The 11,697-nt window shown below is 42.3% G+C and overlaps 1 protein-coding gene across 3 annotated transcripts in view; it reads left to right on the forward strand.

Annotated features, from left to right (window-relative positions):
- LOC103380931 (glutamate receptor ionotropic, kainate 2) overlaps nt 1-11,697 on the forward strand; it is a 65,281-nt gene that overhangs the window by 50,172 nt on the left and 3,412 nt on the right. For all 3 annotated transcript variants that reach the window (XM_008313073.3, XM_008313074.3, XM_008313076.3), the window contains exons 12-15: nt 1,036-1,154; nt 2,541-2,758; nt 3,900-4,125; nt 10,858-11,108. In XM_008313073.3, the coding sequence (XP_008311295.2) occupies nt 1,036-1,154; nt 2,541-2,758; nt 3,900-4,125; nt 10,858-11,108 (814 nt within the window). The remainder of the gene's footprint in view (nt 1-1,035; nt 1,155-2,540; nt 2,759-3,899; nt 4,126-10,857; nt 11,109-11,697) is intronic.

Consider the following 11,697-nt stretch of genomic DNA (forward strand, 5'->3'; position numbering starts at 1 on the left):
GGATGGAGGGAGAAGAGGGAGGGGTGGGGGTTGTTTTGAAACCTCTGTTTTTATTGTGACAAATTCCAAGGCTCTTCAGAAAAAAACATTAGCCTCCAGGAATAGTGGACGGGTGTGAATCACTCAGGAGCTAGTGCAGTTGTGGGTGTGATTCCAGACCTGGCCAGTAACAGTGTATACCACCACCCCTCCCACTCCCACCAGAGCGTCTGTAAGTAGATGAAAAAACCTGTGGTTTCAAGTCGTCAGCAGGCCTAGAAAATTGCTGCATAAGTACAGACCACTTACCGTTTGTCATTTTTAAGGGCTGCAAAACTGACTGCAAATCATCTATCTTGAAATTCTTTTCATTCACCGTGCTACGTTAGGGTTATTGAAACTCTAATTTTTCTGTTTTTAAGAAGCGTTTCGTGGGCTGTTACACGTGTTGGTTTAAGAAGAAAATCCACATTTTGTCCCTTATTTCTGAGAAAAACAGCAGCGGTTAACGGCACCATTATTTTCTTTGAGGACGAGCCGGATGTCGTTCGCTGGGATTAGAACGGAGCAGCATCAGAAACAGAACAGAGAATACAGATGAGGGGGAAAAAAACAAGAAACTTCACATTTCACTGGTGTTCGGAGGATGTGCTGATTGCAGTTGCTGGAGGGGAAGAAAACAGGCGGCAGATCCTGAGTCAGTGAATCCCAATGAGCTCCAAAGATCATCACGTAGCAGGACATTATCACCAGTGACAGTGTTATCCCAGCCTATTGATCCGTTCTCACAATAAACTGATGGCATTTGAATATGCCAATATGTTGATCTGGGCAAAAGCTTGAATGATTTGCTTTGGTCTCTGCAGACACCGACCCTGGGGCCATAACACCAGATTCCTGCACATTAGCATTCTCTTTGTTCATGTTCGTTTTCTTCTTCTTCTTCTTCTTCTTCTTCTTCTTCTTCAATCCAATGTTGTTTTATCTCCTGCTTGATCTCATGAATTCGTGGCTCCACACTGACTTGTCTCTCTGTCTCTCTCCCTCCTTTTTTAGGTTCAGCCCCTACGAGTGGTACAACCCCCATCCATGCAACCCCGACTCGGATGTAGTGGAAAACAATTTTACGCTGCTCAATAGTTTCTGGTTTGGAGTTGGGGCTCTCATGCAGCAAGGTAGTTGCCTCAGCCTGTGGCTGTGAACGCTCTCTCTGCCCCACTGTCTCTGGGAGGATGGGTCTAGTTTCACATGTGCCGGTGGCAAGAGGTAGAGGCCCCTGGGGGTCCGAATGTTGTTTTGGAATACATTTGCATTTAATAGGATTTAATTTAATCAACTATGCTAAAAATAATGTACGAAAAACAAAAACAAAACAAAAAAAAACCTGAGTTCGTGAGGTTTGAAAAGGGAAAAGATTTCCACATTCAGTGTCAGAAAATGACATTAATACACCCACCAAAACTCCTGAGTTCCTGAGGTTTGAAAAGGGAAAAGATTTTTAGAATTCTCACTTCAAACTATAAAAAACCCAGTTTCCACATTCAGCGTCAGAAAATGACATTAATACACCCACCTTCAATTTGGTGATACTTTCAAGTCTATTTATTAAAAGTCAAACTTAAAAGGTCACAGAAGTGAGGTTCTTCAGACTTGATCTCTGAAGGTGAGGAGACGTCTTATCTCGTTTGTCACTTCTCAGCAAAGAATGTAGCACGACCCATATCTGCATGTCAGAATACTGTGAAAGGTTCAGGAAAGACTCGTGACACGGGGGCAGGGCTGCATCCGAGGGTAGATTATACAGCAGGTGATGGGCAGATACGGCTTTTTTTTAGATGTGCAGTCATTATTTTCTAAACTGTCGAACAAAAAGAGTGGCGTTTGTCCGTGAAAACACCAAAAGTCTTTTTGTTTTTGTCTTCCTGTCTGATAAATTGAGGTTGAAGAACATTACCAAATTACAGGTTTTAGGTTTTATTGCATTTTTTGAAAGTGTACTTTCTTATCAGGAAATGGGGTTTGCAGTACCTGCTTCTAATTACATCTCCCATCATCCTCTCCTCTTGCCCTTGGCCCGTCAGCACCCAGAGATCAGTGGGTTGTGGAGACAGGACGTGAGGTTACCTTGAGTACATGACTCTCTGGTCCAAACAGTCTGTCACTCCTCTCATCGATGTTGACTGTGATTTATTTGATTGGATTGATTGACACCACCCCCCCTTTTTTCAGAGGGAATTCTAAATAGCCCCTCTTCGCATCTCCTACATTATTTAAAGCACCACTTGTGACTGAGACGTGGAGGGGTAATTTAATTTATCTGAAACCCAACAATCTTCTTGTTTTAGGAGCTCTCTCGCAAGTGATTACGACTTGAAGCCCTGAGGCGCACCTGCCTCGGCGACAGACTTGAAGAGGGTTCTTAAAACGATGTTGTTCAAAGAGAATGAACCCTTTGTGTGTGTTTGGTTCACAAACAGTAGACGGCTAAAAATACAAGATGAGCATGAAGTTGGCTGAGCTGAATGCAGTCTAACTCTCTCCTGCCACCTCCCTCACACCAGGCTCAGAGCTCATGCCCAAGGCCCTCTCCACTCGGATAGTGGGAGGAATCTGGTGGTTCTTCACCCTCATCATCATCTCCTCCTACACGGCCAACCTGGCTGCTTTTCTCACCGTGGAGAGGATGGAGTCGCCCATAGACTCAGCCGACGACTTGGCCAAACAGACCAAAATCCTGTACGGCGTGGTGGAGGACGGGGCCACCATGACCTTCTTCAAGGTACCTGGGCGTGAAACCAGAGTAAAAAGACTGAGGCGTTTTCTGTCGTTTTTTTTTATTTCACGTGACAATTTGGAGACGAGGCAATCAGTTCCTACTGTTACTACAACAAGTAGCGGCGTTTTTTTTTTCTGTTTTTTTTTTTTTTTTGGAGTTCATTCAGACAAAGTCATGTTGTTTTAATCAGGAGATTAGTCAGTAATAATTGCAGCTTGCGTCTGATTGTGTTCTGCATACGGTGCAGGATGTTTTTCACACAAAGCTCCCTGCTGAGCTGAGGCGCACGTCTCCTTGTTTGTTGGGAGGCTGGAGTTGTTCATCTCCAGATTCCTCATCTGACAATTTGGAGCTGCTCCTCCCCGTCAGAGAAAAACCAAAGACAACAACTGTGTTTTTTTTCACAGGTTTGATTTTTGAAGCTGTGAAATTTGCATCGTGTTTTTCTGTGAGTAGAAATGAAAAAAAAAAAAAAGTTAAAAAGAAGGACAGAAATTCAAGAGAACTGCTAAGTTCAGTGTGCTTGATTTAATGTTATTTACCTCAAGGTTATAATTATCTTAATGTAATTAGGCAGCTACAGGCGGAGCTGAATCGTTCCTACCATTTACAGACAACCATTGTTACAGTACGACGATATTTAAAACACATTTGAACTAAATGATCATTCAGTGTTATTTTAAAGCTCTGATAGTTCTATGGTGTTGCGTTTTTCACACCTGTCATACACATCTGCCTTACACACATAAGGTCCTGGGTTCGAGGCCCAGTGGAACCATATAATTAGTCCTCCTCATGTAAGTCGTTTTGAATAAAAATGTCAGCTAAGTGCATAAAAAATGTATAGTACTATACCTAGCAATTAGCTTTGCCTCTCAGCCCTGCAGGGGGGGCTATATATTCAGCAAAGTGCCCTGGTCTATGAGCTGACTGCAATGGTACAAGACTATTGTTTTATTTTAATCTAATACTGCATATCAAGCAAAAAATAAAATATACAAAGTAAAAATGTTTTTGCTAGTCCTGTCACACACCTCACTTTGTTTTCTTCCAAACAGAAATCCTAAAAAATAAAATGTTTTTTTCTTCAAATGCAGTAAAGTGTTCATAAACTAACTTCTTCTTCTGATCTGTCGACCTGCAGAAGACCAAAATCTCCACCTACGACAAGATGTGGGAGTTCATGAACAGCAGGAGGCAGTCTGTGATGGTGAAGGACGTGGAGGAGGGCATCCAGCGTGTCCTCACCTCCGACTACGCCTTCCTCATGGAGTCCACCACCATCGAGTTTGTCACCCAGCGCAACTGTAACCTCACTCAGATTGGTGACCTCATCGACTCTAAGGCCTACGGAGTGGGAACGCCCATGGGTAAATGACCTCCAACCTCGGCCCGGCTCCCCGCGGTGCCTGTCGTGTTGTCAACGGTTTGAATGGCCTTAAGTCGCAGAGAAACACTTGGGGAACAGGGTGACAGATGAACAGTGTGTGGTGTGGATGATGGATACGCTCGAAGAATGGAAAGGTTGACCTCTATTGATGGGGCCACGGTTGTAATGGTCGGACGGAGTGTAAAAAGGTTTGGCCTGATGAAAGGCGCAGGGATGAACAGGTGGGATTTATGGATAAGGTTAAAATGTCGCCAAGGCTGAAAATATTCAGGCGTCAAACTGTTTCATTTAGCCATAATGATTTTCTCCACATATTCTTTTATAGTCAAGTTAAAAAAAACATTTAATGAAAATCCTGTCAATTGATTTTTTCACTGTCAAAACAAAAGCAAATATTTGGAACATACAGACAGAGGGCAGCACTCATGTCACTCTAATGACAGAGTGGATGCTTTCCTCTAAACTGCAGTTTTCACTAAACTATATCATGGATTTAGTCTAAATAATGTAGCATGTTTTAGGGGCCTGTAACCTCACACCTCATGAATGTGGTCCTTCCAGCGACCCCTGGCTGTGAGCTGTTGATGTCGGGGGGGTGAGAGCAGTCACGAGGTTGATAAAACTGGTGATGGCTCCGATCCTGGTGTCGGGGGGGTGAGAGCAGTCACGAGGAGGCCAGGGAGAACACTGTGACCTACTGTAATGGCCACATTTATCACCTGTGATATGAAGGCCATCAAAATGTAGAGGATTAATTCTGTCCATCCACATCTGGAGTGGGCTGTGGCTGATGAGTACGAGGCAGTTATAGATCTTCAGAGATGCTACGATTGCGGCGGCTGTAACAAAGACGAGCGGATGCCGTGAAATATGGTCCCAGCGCGGCTCTGTAAGTGCCGATGCACTCACACTGATGCCCTTGAGATGGACACAGACCCAGAGTACCAATCTGAACTTTAATTTTTTTTTCTTTAAATTGTGCTGCAGTACAGTGTAACAGTGCATCACGACCAGTCCAGTACTTGGATCCTGACTTGTTTGTAGGTAGAATGTGTGGATGGATACCGTGTTTCTGACTTCACAAAACATATCCGTCGAGCTTTAATCTCATGAAGTTAACATTAAAAGTCTTGGAAAAGTAATAATTTAAAGTTATTTTCACACTCCCTGCTCGGTACTTTCTGGAAGTTTAGATTGTAGCCTCAGAAAGTTAGAGCCGGAGCTGATGACTGTAGATGTTCAGAGTCAGCTCTGTTTTCTTTGTTCTTTTCAGAGAAAGATTTTTTCGTTCCCCAGATGGCGTTCTTTCTCATGTTCTTGTCCCCATCAGTGTGAAGACCTTCATCTGCACGTCAACCTTTAGCCAATAACTTTAGCTCTACTCAGTACTGTTTAGCGACTGGGTCCCAGTGGAGCTGTTGCAGCAATAACCCACAGCCAGCTGCATAATAAGACCAAACCGTTTAGCGCTTGTCGGTTTTCACACGTCCTGTTCCCCAGATCGCAGATGCGTCATCTACAGCCATCGACTTAAACTGTGATCACATTAATACTTGAGAGCAGACAGTGTAGGAGGGGGAGTGATGGATGTCCTCTGCTGTTGAACATCTGTCAGGTAGTTGTGTATGCACGGCACGTCCGTCCACTGAGCTCCCTCCGTTCGCCGAGGCCTCGCTATCCGTATCCTTCTCTCGAAGGACTCGTCCTATTAGCATTTATCTGAGGCCTCTTTTGTTAGGCCATCATTAATCATTGGAATTATGATGGGGGAGCTCGGATCAGGGGAGTCAGAACGACTTGATCCCTTATCTTCAAATGGAGCAGGCATATGCTTTTCACATGCCCGTGTTAAGGAGCTCCACTTATCTCCTTAACAGGAACACGTGCTCCTCCACAGAACTGTTTATGCCGGTCGTTTGTACAGGAAGTTGTTTCCAAAGATGACAAGCCTTCCCCACACAATTCACATTATAACTGACTGTTATCAAAATCGCTGAATGAATATTGTATTTGTTGATAAATCAAAGTCACTTCAATATCCTAGGCTTAGACTGTTAGACTGGTCCAGGTCCACAGGGGTTGAGGTACCGAGTCTGGAGTCTAATGGTTGTCAGTCCTAGTTTCCAAAACAAGAATCAAAGAAGAGTCAAAGAAAAGTTCAGGTCGAGGCCTATTCACAGAGCACAGAAAAAAGTTCTGGTGGAGTTGGACTCAAGTTCCTGGTGAGACAAGGTCAAAACAAGTTTGAGTGGAGTTTTTACTAAGGCTGAACGTAGGTCAGAGAAGAAGAGGTTTGAGTCATCTGTCAAGTCCAGGTCAAACTCCTGCTCCTGAATCCAATCTGAGCGACTATTACTGGACGACAGCAGTGAAAGTGGGTGAGGTTTGTTCCTTTTTTGTGAGTGTAAATATGCCGCTTATCACAAAATAAAAGCAGGATTCATGGCAGTGGATAAATTATATATGAGATGGAATTGAAATCAAGTCAAGCAGCTGACGGCAGAACTGTAGCACTGCAGATGAAGTACGGAGGAGCGACGAGAGATTAGGGTTGTGTCACCAAGAGCTTTGGTACAAAGTGTTCCCAGGTTTGAGAAATTATTTCTCTACAACCTCTGTAAACAAACGTCATCGCTGCTTCTAAATAACAGCAAGAGCGAAAATTGATTTCAGTAGAAACACATTCTGCACCCGCTGTGTTTAATGTTTCCTCACTAACTCCAGCAAACGTGACATTAACATGCATGTCAGAAAAATAAAAACAAAAAACACACTACAGTGTAACAGTGCATCACGACCAGTCCAGTACTTGGATCCTGACTTGTTTGTAGGTAGAATGTGTGGATGGATACCGCTTGTTCAGAGGTCAATTGGTTGTAGGTAGAATGTGTGGATGGATACCGTGTTTCTGACTTCACAAAACATTTTCGTGCAGCTTTAATCTCGTGACGTTAATATTGAAAGTCTTGGATCCGTCGAGCTTTAATCTCATGAAGTTAACATTAAAAGTCTTGGAAAAGTAATAATTTAAAGCAGAAGCAATGATTTAAAGTTATTTTCACACTCCCTGCTCGGTACTTTCTAGAAGTTTAGATTGTAGCCTCAGAAAGTTAGAGCCGGAGCTGATGACTGTAGATGTTCAGAGTCAGCTCTGTTTTCTTTGTTCTTTTCAGAGAAAGATTCCTTCGTTCCCCAGACGGCGTTCTTTCTCATGTTCTTGTCCCCATCAGTGTGAAGACCTTCATCTGCACGTCAACCTTTAGCCAATAACTTTAGCTCTACTGAGTACTGTTTAGCGACTGGGTCCCAGTGGAGCTGTTGCAGCAATAACCCACAGCCAGCTGCATAATAAGACCAAACCGTTTAGCGCTTGTCGGTTTTCACACGTCCTGTTCCCCAGATCGCAGATGCGTCATCTACAGCCATCGACTTAAACTGTGATCACATTAATACTTGAGAGCAGACAGTGTAGGAGGGGGAGTGATGGATGTCCTCTGCTGTTGAACATCTGTCAGGTAGTTGTGTATGCACGGCACGTCCGTCCACTGAGCTCCCTCCGTTCGCCGAGGCCTCGCTATCCGTATCCTTCTCTCGAAGGACTCGTCCTATTAGCATTTATCTGAGGCCTCTTTTGTTAGGCCATCATTAATCATTGGAATTATGATGGGGGAGCTCGGATCAGGGGAGTCAGAACGACTTGATCCCTTATCTTCAAATGGAGCAGGCATATGCTTTTCACATGCCCGTGTTAAGGAGCTCCACTTATCTCCTTAACAGGAACACGTGCTCCTCCACAGAACTGTTTATGCCGGTCGTTTGGTACAGGAAGTTGTTTCCAAAGATGACAAGACTTCCCCACACAATTCACATTATAACTGACTGTTATCAAAATCGCTGAATGAATATTGTATTTGTTGATAAATCAAAGTCACTTCAAGATCCTAGGCTTAGACTGTTAGACTGGTCCAGGTCCACAGGGGTTGAGGTACCGAGTCTGGAGTCTAATGGTTGTCAGTCCTAGTTTCCAAAACAAGAATCAAAGAAGAGTCAAAGAAAAGTTCAGGTCGAGGCCTATTCACAGAGCACAGAAAAAAGTTCTGGTGGAGTTGGACTCAAGTTCCTGGTGAGACAAGGTCAAAACAAGTTTGAGTGGAGTTTTTACTAAGGCTGAACGTAGGTCAGAGAAGAAGAGGTTTGAGTCATCTGTCAAGTCCAGGTCAAACTCCTGCTCCTGAATCCAATCTGAGCGACTATTACTGGACGACAGCAGTGAAAGTGGGTGAGGTTTGTTAAAAAAAAAAATCAGTAATGTCTCATCAACTTAGTGAATTCCTTTTTTGTGAGTGTAAATATGCCGCTTATCACAAAATAAAAGCAGGATTCATGGCAGTGGATAAATTATATATGAGACGGAATTGAAATCAAGTCAAGCAGCTGACGGCAGAACTGTAGCACTGCAGATGAAGTACGGAGGAGCGACGAGACATTAGGGTTGTGTCACCAAGAGCTTTGGTACAAAGTGTTCCCAGGTTTGAGAAATTATTTCTCTACAACCTCTGTAAACAAACGTCATCGCTGCTTCTAAATAACAGCAAGAGCGAAAAACGATTTCAGTAGAAACCTCTTCTGCACCCGCTGTGTTTAATGTTTCCTCGCTAACTCCAGCAAACGTGACATTAACATGCATGTCAGAAAAATAAAAACAAAAAACACACCCATAAAAACCCCACATATCTTGAAAATACACATATAATCCCACAGATTTCTGACTTCCACCCCGCTGAGCTGAACTGTTTCGCCTGTTTACAGGCGGGTGTGTGTGTGTGTGTGTGTGTGTGTGCAAACAGCAGCTTCATCATAGTTAGCAGCAGCAGCAGCCGCCGCAGCTCGGATTTACAAGAGCCACTTCTTTGTTGCCAAGTCCTGGCGTGTTATAATTCACACACTGTGGAGAGCAGCGATTTGAGACTCACTGTGTGAATGCAGGGATTAGTGGGATTTGAAGTGGGACTCACCAAAATAACTGGCTGTATGAAGCCAACAGAGACATGACCAGTTATATGAGCACATATGTTTCACACTCCCACCACTAGGGCTTATAAAAGCGTATACAGCAATGTTGCTGCGTGGTTGTTTTTTTTTTTTGTTTTTTTAATGAATTAAAACTGTGACATGAGCCTAATTGTCAAATAACAATACATGTAAACAACAAGAGTAAATCATCAATTTCCTCCTAAAAGAAGATAATTGAGTTTTTACAATTTTAACATTTTTTAACAGAAGGTTATGTATTTTTCTGTTATGGAGAACGTTTCTCTAAGGCCCCTGAAGAACGTCCCAAAACTGTTCTTTAAATGTTGTTTGATTCCTGACTCACTTCCTCTGCAGGAGATTTGAGTGTTTGGATTTTACTGTGCTGCTCCACGGAGCACAAACCAACTCCCACCACTGGCTGTTCCAGTGGTTCTTGGTTGTTTTTTGTAAATGGCTCAGGCAAATAATAATATTTGTTATTACGCTCGTGTAATAGACTATTATATTTGTATTTTAATTAATACTAATTTTATTTGTTTTCTTATTTTTTGTAATTTTATTTTTGAAATAATATAATTCAGCCTTTTCTTTGGACCTTCTGTGAAAGTTCTTTGTGGTTGGTCCATTTGTTTTTGATACCTATCTGATAAATCCTTTACCAACGGTTGATAAATCTCTAGATCCTGTACAAGACCTGATTTATATATTTTTTATTTCTTTCCAAAAAGGATTGCCCACATTTTTTTTTATAAGTTTCTTGGTTCTTCAGTGATTCTGGTGCTAATGCTGCCTCCATACTGGTACTGGAATGAAACAGCTGCTCTGACAGAGGAAAAAGGATTGTAGTGTTGTAACAGGATGTTTTGCCCTTCACTGCCCCCTGGAGGCAGACAGCTGCGCACTCTGAGTCTGGGTCTGATCCAGATTTTCTTTTTTTTTTCTGTTAAAAAGGGGGAAAAAAAATCTTCTAACACTTAACTTAGAACTTGAGTGTGATCCAACTGGGATTTCTATTTTATCGCTGAACACATTGGTTCTTGCTTAGTTTTGTTAATAAAATATAATATGTATATTAAACATAATATATCATAAAATTATTACCTCTATATTTTTCTCTCTTTTTCCGGGCCTAAGGTCGTCTTACTTTTGGGTAATAGTTCATATATTTTGAGTTTAAAGAAAAATAAATGTAATATTTGTATTTGATTAAGGATTGAGATATTAGTGAACTTGTAGGTGTTGGGACAAAAACTGAAGGTTATTCCCAAAGGATCTGACACCATCATTGAGAAAAAGAATCACTGGACTAAAAATAACAGAGCAGTCATTGATCAAAGATGGTTCTGTAAGTTCTCCCTCAGGACCGAGAACTGTTCCTGACGTCTGTGTCCATGAATTACAGGCCTATTAGGCTGTTTTTAGGTTCAAACTTCGTCCTGCTGCATTTATAAACTATGTAACAGTGAACACTGGGGTGTATTTCATCTTCCCTTATACAGCTCCTGTGTGTGTGTGTGTGTGTGTGCGTCTGTACAAATGTACGGTGAAATACCCATTCATAAAAGACAATGACTTTGCTGCCGTCCTTGGGGTTTTTTTTTTTTTTTTTTGGTTTTTTTAAACATATTTCACAGTTATTCCTGGTCGCCGCGTCTCACATTGTGTTTTCACCCTGCAGGCTCTCCGTACAGAGACAAAATCACAATAGCCATTCTGCAGCTGCAGGAGGAAGGGAAGCTCCACATGATGAAGGAGAAGTGGTGGAGAGGGAACGGCTGTCCTGAAGAGGAGAGCAAAGAGGCCAGCGCGCTGGGGGTGCAGAACATCGGCGGCATCTTCATCGTGCTGGCCGCCGGGCTGGTGCTGTCCGTGTTTGTGGCTGTGGGGGAGGTCCTTTACAAGTCCAAACAGAACGCACAGCTGGAGAAGGTAGTGGACCCGTCTCTGGAGGATTGAAACGCTTTAAAGATAGTGCGGTGTTTTCATTTGTCTTTAGGACAAGGCTGTTTCTATTTCAGTCCTGTTTAATAAGCTGCTGCTGCTGCTGCTGCTGCTGCTGCTGCTGCTGCTGCTGCTCCTCCTGGACTTAATGTTATCCCATTCATCACTCATCTTTATTCATGTCTCACTGTGTCTGATTATAAAGATTTTCAAGGGGACCTACATGATTAATTATATGGCTCATATATAAATATATACACACATATATGTGCGTATGTATGTATATATGTAATCATTTCAGTGAATATATATGTATATGAATATTTACACATTTATATATACATATATATAGTTGTCAACATATGTACAGTTTCTATATATATATATTTATTTTTTATTTTTAAATGAATCCCCATTTAAACAACCAACACCAGTAAAGTAACAAGGCACAAAGGAGCTCTGATGTCAGTACTTTCGGTGACTCCAACACTCACAGAATCTCCAACATCCTTGAGATTCTTCTTTTTTTTCCCCTTTTTTTCCTTTGTCCAATCCTTTTTTTTTTTCCATTCAACAG

The sequence above is a fragment of the Cynoglossus semilaevis genome, chromosome 7 (assembly GCF_000523025.1).
Source record: "Cynoglossus semilaevis isolate Cse_v1.0 chromosome 7, Cse_v1.0, whole genome shotgun sequence".
Taxonomy (NCBI): domain Eukaryota; kingdom Metazoa; phylum Chordata; class Actinopteri; order Pleuronectiformes; family Cynoglossidae; genus Cynoglossus; species Cynoglossus semilaevis.